The sequence below is a fragment of the Rhinolophus sinicus genome, linkage group LG02 (genome assembly GCF_036562045.2).
Source record: "Rhinolophus sinicus isolate RSC01 linkage group LG02, ASM3656204v1, whole genome shotgun sequence".
NCBI lineage: Eukaryota > Metazoa > Chordata > Mammalia > Chiroptera > Rhinolophidae > Rhinolophus > Rhinolophus sinicus.
In genome coordinates, this window is record NC_133752.1 from 955,463 (window position 1) to 967,150 (window position 11,688).

The window sequence follows — 11,688 nt, forward strand, 5'->3', positions numbered from 1 at the left end:
TGTGGGGGCGCAGAAGGAAGCCCCGCCCTGTACGCACAGTGGGTGGGAGGCAGGAAGCGCTGACGAGCCTGGAGGAAGTGGTGCTGGGTTGGGCCGCGCCGGGCGGGCAGGTAGTGAGCGGGGTCAGCGTGCATAGGGCCATCTAGGGAGAGCGAGAGTGAGTCACGGCCGGCCGATGGCGCTGAGCGGGAGCCTTCTCCTGCTCGCTGGGCCCTGGGCACAGGGGGGGCACTCAGCAGTCCTGGTGAGGATGGGTAGGCACCAAAGGTTTTCACTAGTTGTGATTACAAGAGAGGTGTTGCAATTGAGAGGCCTCTGAATGTGGTGAGTGTTAGCCAGCTGGTGAGTGGGAAAGCCAGGGTTTCTGTCTCCTGACTCCGGAAGCCAGAGTCCCTGCAGAACTAGGCCCAGCAGCAGACCTGCCTGGTGACTGCCAGGCCGCACGGCGGGTGGGCCCGGACCCCCAGTGTGGCTCCTGTTCTTTCTCATTCAGCCCGCTGCCCACTCCTCCGGCCCCTTTATCCTTGAGAGCAGCAAAACTGCATTTTCATTTTTGATCTTGGGACAGTGAGTGTTGGTGCCTGGTGCTTTGTCATTAGGTCACAGCCAAGTGTGGGGACCCTGGGGCTCTGCGCTGGGGCAAGCTGGCGCAGAGTACCACCCTGACTTTAGCCAACCAGGTTTAAAATGTCTGCAGCCTTTAAAAGCCCTGCCCTTTTCCGGTCGCTGTGATCTCTGTTCTGGGAAGACTGGAGACTGCCTCCAGGAAGGGAGTCTGCGGAGAACAGTGAGGCAGAACTTAAAGGGCAGACGTAGTTACTTACTAAAGTCTTTTCCTTGTGTTTCATCGACTTTTCAGCACTGCAAGAAGCTGAAGCTCGTTTTCGTGAAATCAAACTTCAAAGGGAGGCCAGAGAAACGCAGGAGAGCGAGCGCAAACCCCCGCCATACAAGCACATCAAGGTGACGCCAGGCGGCGCGGCACCCCTCGGCCTTGTCTTGTGTGTGTGAGGCCCCAGTGTGGACAGCTGCGTGGGCAGTCGCAGGCAGACGGCATACGCTGTCCACCAGGCGTGTCCTTTTTCACGAGGGTGACTGGGTGGGTGCAGCTTGGCCTTTGAGCAAGAGGTTCAGCCCGGCAGTCCTGGCTGGTGCCCAGAGCACGTTGTCACCAAGCTCTGGAGACCAGCTGGCCCAGAAGTGCTCAGCCCAAAGCCTCTGAGACAAATGACCATCCCACCTGAAAGGGTGGGTGAGACGAGCCTGGCAGGACAGGGTGTTCCTGAATACGGCCCAGAATGGACTCCAGTGAGCCCAGGAGCCCTGCAGGAAGCGTGTCCCACATCCCCACGGTGCGGGAGGAAGCATAGCCAGGGCTCAGCTCTGAGAGGGGTAGGTGCTCTCCTTGAAGCCGCCTGCCCTCGGTGAGCCAGTGCCAGCTGTAGCCCAGTGCCCAGGGCCTGGCGGCCTCATGACACATGTGTGCTGACGCCTTCTAGCCGGTCAAGGGCTCCGTCTTTGCTCCTAAAATCGGGACCGTAGTCAGCATGTCTGCGTGTAAAGGAGGCATTCTCTGTACTAACTGCACTGACTGTCTTCTTGGGGTGAGTCCCAGGAGATGGCACTACTGGGTCAGAGAACCTGAAACTTAGATTCTTGGGGCGATTCTTGGGGTGAAGTTCCAGAGTGTTCCTCAAAAGTGTCGCAGTTTGCCACCCCCCAGCAGTGAAGCTGTGTCATGTTCCTGCTTCAGTTTGTTTTCTCTGATGCTTTGTTTGGGTGCTCTCGCCCGGTTAACAAGAAACCGTTCATGGGGCGGGGCTGTCCCCGTGGCGCCTCTGGGGGGCGCTGTGGAGAGCTGGTCTCCACGTGACTGTGCTGAGCACCATGTGTGTCGTCCTAGATGTGTCAGCTCTCCTACAGGAGAAACGGGATGTGGGGTGGGGCTGCACTCCCGCCCCTGAAGGTCCAGGTCCGCCTAAGGCTGTCTGCTGCCTGGGCGGGGCTGGTGCTGTGACTGAGGCCGCTCACCTTTCCCGCAGGTGAACAAGCCTTACGGGAAAGTGCAGATCTACACGGCTGACATTTCCGAGATCCCCAAGTGCAACTGCAAGGCCACGGACGAGAGCCCGTGCGGCTTCGACTCGGAGTGTTTGAACAGGATGCTGATGTTTGAGTGCCACCCGCAGGTGTGCCCTGCCGGGGAGTTCTGCCAGAACCAGTGCTTCACCAAGCGCCAGTACCCTGAGACCAAGATCATCAGGACAGACGGCAAGGGATGGGGCCTGGTCGCCAAGAGGGACATCAGAAAGGTCTGTGCCGGGCGCCATCCGCCGTTAGGAGTTTGGTTCACGGGTTGCTTAGACTTGGATTTGCTTACTGTACTTTTGCTCATGGAAGAGGGGATTTTAAAATGTTTTTGCGTTAGTACAATTGAATATTGTGAAACGTTATGTGAAAGTTACCACCCAGGTAAGACTCCTAACATCCCTTGAAACATGCCTTCGGTCAAAATTTTGACGTTGCTTCTGTGAAGATATGTGAAATGACCGGGTTCCGTGGACAAGCGGCCCGCGTGCTGTGGGCGGTGGCCGAGGGGACGTGGGAGGTCCCGGGATGGGAGGGACAGAGGCGACCTCGCCTGCTGCGCTCGGGGGCAGGAGCGGCCATCTGTCCGTGTCTTCACTGCGCTGTCTGACCCCAGGGCGAGTTCGTGAACGAGTACGTGGGCGAGCTGATCGACGAGGAGGAGTGCATGGCGCGCATCAGGCATGCGCACGAGAATGACATCACCCACTTCTACATGCTCACCATCGACAAGGTAACGTGCCGAGGCTCCGTGCCCGTGGGCCCCCCTCGGGGCAGGTGCTGGAGGCCACAGCTGGCTGCCTGTCAGCGTGAGTGCCATGTGGCCCACGGGTGCCTGGAGGACACGCCAAACAGTCTGAACAGTCTGTGAAGCGTCAGGGAGGAGACGAGAGCACAGACGTGGGAGTGATGCACCTTGTAGCTTACACAGTGCGGTCATTTTGTGGCCGTGGCGTGTCTGAGCCCAGATTAGTAAACAGTTTGGGACATAGGTCAGCTGGCAAGGCCAGCATTCTCAGGAGGAAGGTGGGTGAGATGCTGTGTTTATGAGCGAGGACAGAGATGGTGCGTCAGGTCTGTGAGTGACGCGTAACAGTGAAGGGCTCTTTCCAGGGTGACTTCTTTCAGAGGCAGCAAATTTATTCTTCCCTCTGCTGTCCCCCCTTTTGGGGGGGGGGGTGAGCAAGATTATTAGTAATTGAAAGCCTAGGCCTGTGTCTCACCTTGTTGTGAAAAGTGCCACGCTGACCATTTAACACACAAGTTGGTCCCTGAAATGATAGTTCCCCAGGGCACCTGGTGGAAGTGAAGGTCAAGGACAGACACTAAAACATTGCCTACTCGCGTGTTTTCTACGAGAAGTAGGCCGCACGTAGGGGTCTACAAAGCACAGTAAGTGGTGGCCTCCTTAAGCAGACCCTCCAGGTAGAAGCGTCGCTTTTGGTGAGGACCAGAGGTAATAAGACCAAGTCTGAAAGGAAATATCGAATAAGGTTATTAGAAGAGGTCAGAACCACAGGAGGAGATTTAGAGGTCACAAGAAATTGACAAGACTTTGAGGGTGAGTCAGGCAGCTTGGACAGTTGAAACGAGGGTTAACATATAGTCTCTACACCTGACTCAGCAGGTGGGTGGGGAGATCCTGGATGGCCACAGAGGAAGTTACCCGAGTGGCAGGTTGTGCTGAGGCAGTTAGTGAGGTTGTAGCACTGGAAGTGGGGACAGGTTACAAGTGGAAGGCGGAAACGTTTCAGTGAGTGGATGAACTGTGACCCATGCCATGTTTCTGGTTCAGAGATGAAATGTGGGAAAATGGAAATATTTCCAAATGTAAGCACGTTGTAATTAGAGTATTAACGTTTAAATATAGCTGGACAGGCAGTTCCAAAGTCCATGCTGAAGGCGAGTCTGCCAGCCTGGCCAGCGCTGTCCAGAACCCCTGTGAAGTGTGGGCCTCCTATGAAAACAGTGGCCCAAGGCCAGCAGTAGGTGATAGGCGGCAGGAAGGCCAGGCCAGTGCCGGTGACTGCTGACTGCCTAGGGCGGGGCGAAGACTGTCCTTAGCTGCCACTGACACCCCTGTCACTCCATTTAGCAAAATAAACTCCACATGGATTGAAGCACGAGGGAGGCATGGGTATCTTTTATAATTCAGGGGTTGGGAGGCTGTGTTAGGCCGAAACCCTGGATAAGTAAAGCAAAAGATTGGTAAAATAGTTGCAATAAAACAAAGTTTTGAACGAAGAAAGGTACAAGAAGTAAAAATTCAGGTGTCATCTGTGAGGCAGCCCCTGACACACAGTTGCCCAGGGTCTGGTCTGCAGAATAGACACAGACAGACCTGTGCAAACTGCCAGGAAAGAGGTGAAGACCTCTTCACGAAACGGTGAAGACCCGTGGGGCCGCCCCGCTCGCTGACAACTCGGGGAAACAGTGGGCCTGTGGCCATTGACGGGGTTGAGGGCCTTGGCACGCCTTCCTCGGCACGTGTTCTAGAAAAGTCTGCAGACACCGGCACGGACACATGAGCGCACCGCCTGCAGCCTTCTCACAGCAAAGCTGGGAGCCGGCTCGGCAGTGCGCCAGTAGCAGGAGGTCCGCACCACGGCTTCTGGGTCAGGGAGCACCGGCAGTGGTGACAGACAGAGTCCAGTTGTCACCGCGTTTCGTGTAGTGAAGACAGAAAAGCACGTTCTGATACCATTTCTGGTTTTTAGGGCATGGAGAGTCAGGGTGCTCGGGGCAACGGGTCCTGGCAGGCGACTTGGGCGTGGGGCAGTGCCCGGGGCCATGGGAGCCAGACCCCGTGCCTGTCTGTGTGGACATTTATCTCCATTCAGACATCGTTTTGCATTAACTCAGGATTGGTGGCCTTATTGTAGGGACCCTCCGTCCCCCCACACGTTTCCTGTACCTCAGTGGCTCCCATCACAGAGCAGGGACCCCTCCCAGCCACGCAGTTGGTTTAAGACTGACTTTTAGGATGAAGATGCCCAAGGCTCTGTTCTGATTTGTCCCCCTTTCCTGACACTGGGCGATTGCGTCACCTCTGGATTTTGCCACAATAGATGTGTCCTTGTATACATGGACACTTCCTGTCAGCGGGTCTGTGCCCAGGGGCATGAGAGCAGAGCCAGAGTGCTCATAGGAGATTTTCGTCTCAGCACAGTTCCCGCCGCCCTGGGCGGCCCCCATGTGTCATGATGTGAAGTCAGTACCCGTTGTGTCACTTGCCTTTGCTCAGCTGCTTGGGGACCTGGCTTGTCTGCATTTGCGCCTTGGCAGTTGCCTGTTTCTCTCCTGGGCCCGGCTCGTAGTTGGGTCAGTCTTGTTCTTCTCTCTCCGTGAGTGTCCTGTGTGCTGTGGGTGTTGGCCTTCAGCCCTGAGGTCCTCACAGTGCTTCTGGCTCCCTGGCTTGTCATCTGGCGGCTGGTGTTGGGAACAGGCTCACTGCCTCCTGCTCACCAGGGCTCGGTCCTCTCCTCGTGGTACAGACCCGCCCTCCATGAGCGAGAGAAACGGGACTGGTTTGGGGGTCTCCTGTCTGAGTGGACACGGGAGACCACGGATTTCAGTGCGACACCAGCAACGCTCCTGATGGTGGAGACCCCCTTACGTGAGACTGTGATGGCTGAGAGCTGAGCCGTGTAAATGCTACTTGAAACTTGAGTTGTGCCTTACAGGACCGTATAATTGACGCTGGCCCCAAAGGCAACTACTCCCGATTTATGAATCACAGCTGCCAGCCCAACTGCGAGACCCTCAAGTGGACAGTGAATGGCGACACTCGAGTGGGCCTCTTTGCTGTGTGTGACATTCCCGCAGGTATGGCGCCTTGGGGGGCTCTGCACAGTCTCCTGGCTGACGGGGGGGACAGGGGCCATCTGGAGGTGGGGCGCATTCTGTCGTGTCTGTTTTAAGAAGAGAATTGCAAAGGCACTGAGCGCCGTGTAGGCGTGGGCGAGGCAGGAGTGAGTGTGGTAGAGCTGGCGAAAGCTTCCGGGCGTTACTAGGTGGTCAGCGTGTTCTGTGCGCTTTGTCTCCTGTCACCCAGGGACAGAGCTGACTTTCAACTACAACCTCGACTGTCTGGGGAACGAGAAAACAGTCTGCCGCTGTGGGGCCTCCAACTGCAGTGGATTCCTAGGGGACAGACCGAAGGTAAAGTCACCGCCCATGTGTTTCCAGCTGATGTCAGCATTTCAGACATCCGGGACACGTCCCTTTTAGTCTTGTTGCCACGACAGACAGGAGGGTCTGTGCTGGGTGTGGGCGAGGCCCTGGGAGCCGCTGGCCTTTCTGTCCACGGAGACAGCCCCTTCCTCACCACATGGTGTGCCAGGCACCCCACACTGGCTCTTAGTTCTGGGGACCAGAAGGCCCAGTGGGTGTTGTCAGGGCCATGCCCCTCTGAAGGCTCTGTTGGCATCTGTTCCATGACCCTCTCCAGCTTCTGGGCGCTGGGCAGTCCTTGGTGTCCTGGGCTTGTGGCTGCACTCCTGCAGCCCCTCCATCACCATCACCACGAGGCCTCTCCCAAACGTCTGTGTCTCTTTCCCTCTGATGAGGACACCGGTCAGATTGGTGTGGGGCCACCCTGCCCCAGTGTGACCTCACCCCAACTTAATTACATCTGCAGTGACCCTGTTCCCAAAGAGGTCACATTGCGAGGTTCCGGGAAGAATGGGACTCTGGGGGCACACGTTCAGCCCAGCACAGTTACCTGCCACCCAGAGCTGGGCTGTCCACATGGCGTCTGCCGTTTCAGCCCCTCATTAGTTCACGTTCAAGACGAAGTTCCCAACAGAGGAAAGCGAGGCTGCAGCGGGGGGTGGGGGAGGGGCAGGCTGAGCTCGGCCCCTCTTGGTGGCCTTGGTTATTCACCCGCACGTGTGCGTCTCATCCATGAGCCGTGTTTCCTTCTTCGTTCTAGACGTCCGCGTCCCTGTCTGCAGAGGAAAAGGGGAAAAAGGCCAAGAAGAAGAGCCGGCGTCGCAGAGCGAGAGGCGAGGGGAAGCGGTCGGAGGACGAGTGCTTCCGCTGTGGCGACGGCGGCCAGCTGGTGCTGTGCGACCGCAGGTCCTGCACTAAGGCCTACCATCTGCCCTGCCTGGGCCTGGGCAAGCGGCCCTTCGGTGGGTCCCTGCGGCTCCACGCGTCCCCGCGCCGGGCCAGGCCTGTGCTGCGTGCGTCCCGTCACATTTGTCAGATTTGCAGGGTGTTCAGGTCATGAGTCCCAAGCCCAGGGCGGCAGGGCCTCGCTCAGCTGGGCGTGCGTGACCGTGGGCCAGCCACACAGGGGGACCCAGCCTGAAAGGAGCGGAGCCCGGCTGGTAACTGGGGGAGGTGGTGGCCCGAGCAGAGTTTTCCCCAGGGGCCCCACAGCCCATGGCAGGAGGCGTGTGCACAGCCAGCCTGCCACTCAGGCAGCTGCTCGGGGCCGATGGGCACACACCTGGCTCCCTGTGCGGAAGACCAGCGCGTGGCCTCCACCTCCCGCCACCACTGAGTGTCAGGGTGACCACAGGCATCAGTGGGACAGTAGTAACTAGTCTCAGAAAAAAATAAAAACATAAAGAGGTTTTTACAAAGACAAGAAAGCGAAAAGGTGTAGAAAGAAAAGTCAAGCATGTCTGTAAAGAAGCCGTTTTTGGGTAGCAAAAGACAACGCCAGGTTAACAGACACGCCAGACAGAGATGTCTGACAACAAAGCCTTTACGAATCAATGCCAAGAGGGTAAATGCCCCTGTAGAAAACCGGTCCAGGCTACAGACAGGTGGGCACAGGGCAGAAGCCATAGCCGCCGGGGGCCGCACAGCTCAGCCTTGTTGGCGGGCGGAGTGCCGCCCAGTGGGGACGCGGGACCCAACACAGATGCCTTCTGAGTGTAGTGCCAGCTTCTCTGCTTTGATGGTTGGACGGGAAGCAGTCTCTCGTTTGGATCTGTATCCATCTGAGTAGACAGAGGCTTAGCGTTTCTTTTCAGTGATTGCAGCACTTCTGTCTGGTGACCCGTTGTCTCGTTGCAGGGAAGTGGGAATGTCCCTGGCATCACTGTGACGTGTGCGGCAAACCTTCTGCTTCTTTTTGCCACTTTTGCCCCAACTCGTTTTGCAAGGAACACCAAGACGGGACAGTCTTCAGCTGTACCCAGGATGGGCGGTCCTACTGCTGTGAGCATGACTTGGGGACAGAGTCCATTAGAAGTGCCAAGGCTGAAAAGCCCTTTCCAGAACCCACGAAGTCCAAGGGGAAGAGGAAGAGGAGGAGATGTTGGCGGAGAGTCACCGAAGGCAAATAGCGCCCGGCGGGGGCTTGGTTAGATGCAGGGGCGGCATCGGGCGCCAGCTTGCCTTGTGGGCAGGGGGCCGTGTGTGGGACTGGCCCGAGGACCCAGCTGGAAGCCGCCATGACGGTCGGTCGGTCGGTCGGTCGGTCGGCCGGCCTCCTTGGGAGGGAGCGCCTGTCCACCACTGAGCCATGCTCAGCAGTGCCCGCTTCGTCCGCACTGACCCGGCTGAGCCGCGTGCTTCGGAACGTTCCGGGACAGACGAGCCGGACACAGCATTACAGCTGCACTTGAATTTCGGAGAATGTCAAGGGCCCTCCCGCTCTATTTTCTTAGGTTAAAGATATGACTGTGCATTGATGGCATGTGAAATGTTTTTCTCTCACCTGAAACGTAGAGTAGTGTTTTTGCTGGAGGGTCCCCGTTCTCTAATCTTCACGATGTCACTGGGCCTGCTTACCTGTCATCACTCAGGAAGGACCAGGGTGGGGCCTGCTGGGCAAGGACTCAGACCCTGAATTCCTTGGGAACCATGAGTCTGATCATTATTTTGCTTTTATGAAACAGCTGTTATTTTCTTGTACTAATGTGAAATTTTTCCTCAAAATGCTTTTTCATCCTGGTGAGAAGTTGGCCCAGGGATGGTGGTAGCGATAGCGTTGTAAGATTTCCCAAGTCGCTTTTTTTCTCTTCACTGATTGGAACTAGTGCCACTGCCGTGTGGCCCGGAGAGCACAGGGCCACGCCCCCGTGCCAGCTTCTAGCCCCCACTTGGGGGAAGACTTTGTGCAGTTTTCTCATTTGGCTTTTCTTTACCAGTTTCTGGGTTTTGTTCTCAATATAGTCTTGCCAAACCTGTCTCACTCATTAACACCGACTGAAACGTGTATTTACTAACGCGGCCCGAGTCCTGGCGGCCCGAGGAGTGGCGCGGCACCTCGTTTAAAGCGCTCACTTCGGGAAAGGGTGTTGCGTGTTGCGTTCTGCTCCGCAGCAGCTGGGCCCTGTGCCACGCTCCCTCAGGACCCAGAGCGTGTGGGCCGCGTGCATTTCCAAGAGCTGCCCTTTCCAGTGTCTGAAGAGGGACCCCGAGTTTAGAAGTGCTGTCATCTGAAGTTCCTTCCATTTCATCCCACATCATGGGGCTGCTCATGGCAAACGTGAGCTGTGCTGGTCAGGGCACCACCTACCTGCCTGACGCCAGTGACGCGGCCCCCTTAGAATTCCATTGCCTTCCGTTGTTAAAAAGGCCTGGCCCCAGCAAATGAGACCCTTCTGGGAAGTGCTGTTCTCTGGGAGACACGATGCTGCTTTTCCAGAGTTGCTCTTGACCCTGGGAAGTTGGGAGCGTCCTGCCAGGCCCCCATGTGCCCTCGGGCCTGTCTCCACGTGTGCCGTGGGAGGGACGGGGCCACTCGGCCGAGGTGCTGTTTTCTGGCCTTTTCTTCTTCAAATGGCCCAAGGAGAACATCTGTTCTGTAGAAAGTTTACACAACTGCTCTTGCAAACTCCTACTGAGGTCGCCTGCTCATTTCTCGTCTGGTTTTGCCTCTTGGAACTGCAGGGCGGCCTTGGGCCCCAGGCCCCTTCCACTGCTCCTCCATGGTTTTGTGGCGTGAACCAGGGTCGGGATCCCACCAGGCCGTGACCCTGGTGGAGTCTGCTCCAGGTGTGAGGTTCCCTGGGGCCTGTGGGGTGCACATCTCCCGAGCGCTGGCTGGTAGGAGTTGGCCGTCCACGTGGCCCTTCTGTCGTGACCACGAACAAGGAGCCACACACAGAACCAAAAGGAAAACCCTGAGCTTGGCCATCTGTCAGCTGCTTCTGCATGTGTGGCTCAGTTCTCTGGACATGGACTTGGTTGCTGAGAAATGGTAACTGTGGAGTGTTTCAGTTGGTCTTAAGGAAATCCTGGATCAACTTCCAGATCTGTGCTCCTTTATGCCATCACTTGGGAGGCTGTTCCAGGGACCGGCCCGGAGTGGCCTGGCAGCGTTACATACCTGCGTGTGTTGCCTCTGGGCACAAGTGGCACCCGACACCTGGCTCTTTAGAGTCGAGGGCCCTAGGTGCGGGCCAGCGTCGTCCTGTGTCCCTTCCTGCCAGCTGAGGGGCTTCGGTGTGAGTCACATCAGAATTGGTTTTGCAGTGCACTTTGGGGAGCAGATTAACTTATTTTTGTATTTGACAGTAGTGAAATCTTGGGATTTTGAGTCACTTTGATATTATTTCCAAATTCTTTTATGACCTTTCTGAAAGACAATACTAGGAAAATTTTCAATATGGTTGCCCTTTCCAAAACTGTTCAACTAATGAACAGATTAACACTAACTTGGAACCTCTTTAGAAAACCAATTTATGAACCTGAGCACAAGTAGGCTTTTGGAGCACCCCCCGAGCTTGAAGGGCCCGGCCTGCCCACACCCTCAGTCTGAGGGAGTGCTTGTTTGGGGGTTCAGTCTTGCTGATTATCAGCTTCTGCCCCTTGTCATGAATGAGAAGCCAAAACAGAACGAAACCTGCTCGGGCACCTCAGGATTCCTCCTGTGCCCACGTGAGTGGCCGTCTGCCCGTGCCAGCCTCTGGGGACGTGGGTGCCTCTCACAGCGTGTGGGCACAGGAAGGGGCCCAGTTTGGCCGTCATAAAATGTGAGCACTGTGGGGACTGAGCCTGGCACCCGCAGCACATGGTAAGGCTGTCCTGTCCTCCCCGGAGTCACGGAGTCATGTGGACATCCAGCCTTGCCCTCACCTCCTGGGTCCCCTCCACACTCAGGTCTGTGCTGACGCCTTGGAAGTATTTATCTTGACTCATAAACGTGTACAGCGCCCATCTTCCAGAACTACCTTATTTTCAGGAGTTAAAGATAAGCCTGTTTTAACGCAAGTTGACAAACGACTGAGTTGCCAAATTCCTGATCCTAAGAGAAGTGTAGTGTTTGACGCGTGTCAGTCAGTAGTGAGATGTTGTGTCTGTGGCCTGGCGAGGTGTGAACTTCCGTCAGAAATGAACTGTATGTCGAAAAGGTGTCTAAACTTTATACAGCGTGAGGTCAGGCTCCTTTAGGAATACTGGGTGCTATCACCAGTATGCTAGACATGAAAACTTGAAATTCACTTCTAGGGGGAATATACTGAAATGTAGATTTGGGAATTACCAGTTGGGGGGGAAATAGCATTTAAAATGGGAAGTTGTGTTTGGAAAATTGTGTATGATGAGTATTTTTGTATTAAAGAAATTTTAAAGGCTTTTTTCTTCAACTTATTTTCCATGGGCTTGCATTTTGACGTTTGGGCTCCCCCTCAGAGA

General features: G+C 56.0%; 1 protein-coding gene and 1 non-coding gene across 4 annotated transcripts in view; both read left to right on the forward strand.

The window, feature by feature from the left end:
- Window positions 1-11,627, forward strand: part of NSD2 (nuclear receptor binding SET domain protein 2) — a 68,393-nt gene extending 56,766 nt beyond the window's left edge. For 2 of the 3 annotated variants that reach the window (XM_019712499.2, XM_074320195.1), the window contains exons 17-23: window positions 860-963; window positions 2,043-2,312; window positions 2,705-2,821; window positions 5,772-5,913; window positions 6,143-6,249; window positions 7,022-7,223; window positions 8,119-11,627. In XM_019712499.2, coding sequence (XP_019568058.2) covers window positions 860-963; window positions 2,043-2,312; window positions 2,705-2,821; window positions 5,772-5,913; window positions 6,143-6,249; window positions 7,022-7,223; window positions 8,119-8,390 — 1,214 coding nt within the window. In that variant the 3' untranslated portion in view covers window positions 8,391-11,627. Of the gene's footprint in view, window positions 1-859; window positions 964-2,042; window positions 2,313-2,704; window positions 2,822-5,771; window positions 5,914-6,142; window positions 6,250-7,021; window positions 7,224-8,118 lie in introns of those variants that run through there. The other variant, XR_012492254.1, reaches the window with a different exon arrangement.
- Window positions 5,546-5,670, forward strand: LOC141570285 (small Cajal body-specific RNA 23). The gene has a single exon (XR_012494290.1).
- Window positions 11,628-11,688: the final 61 nt, after the last annotated feature.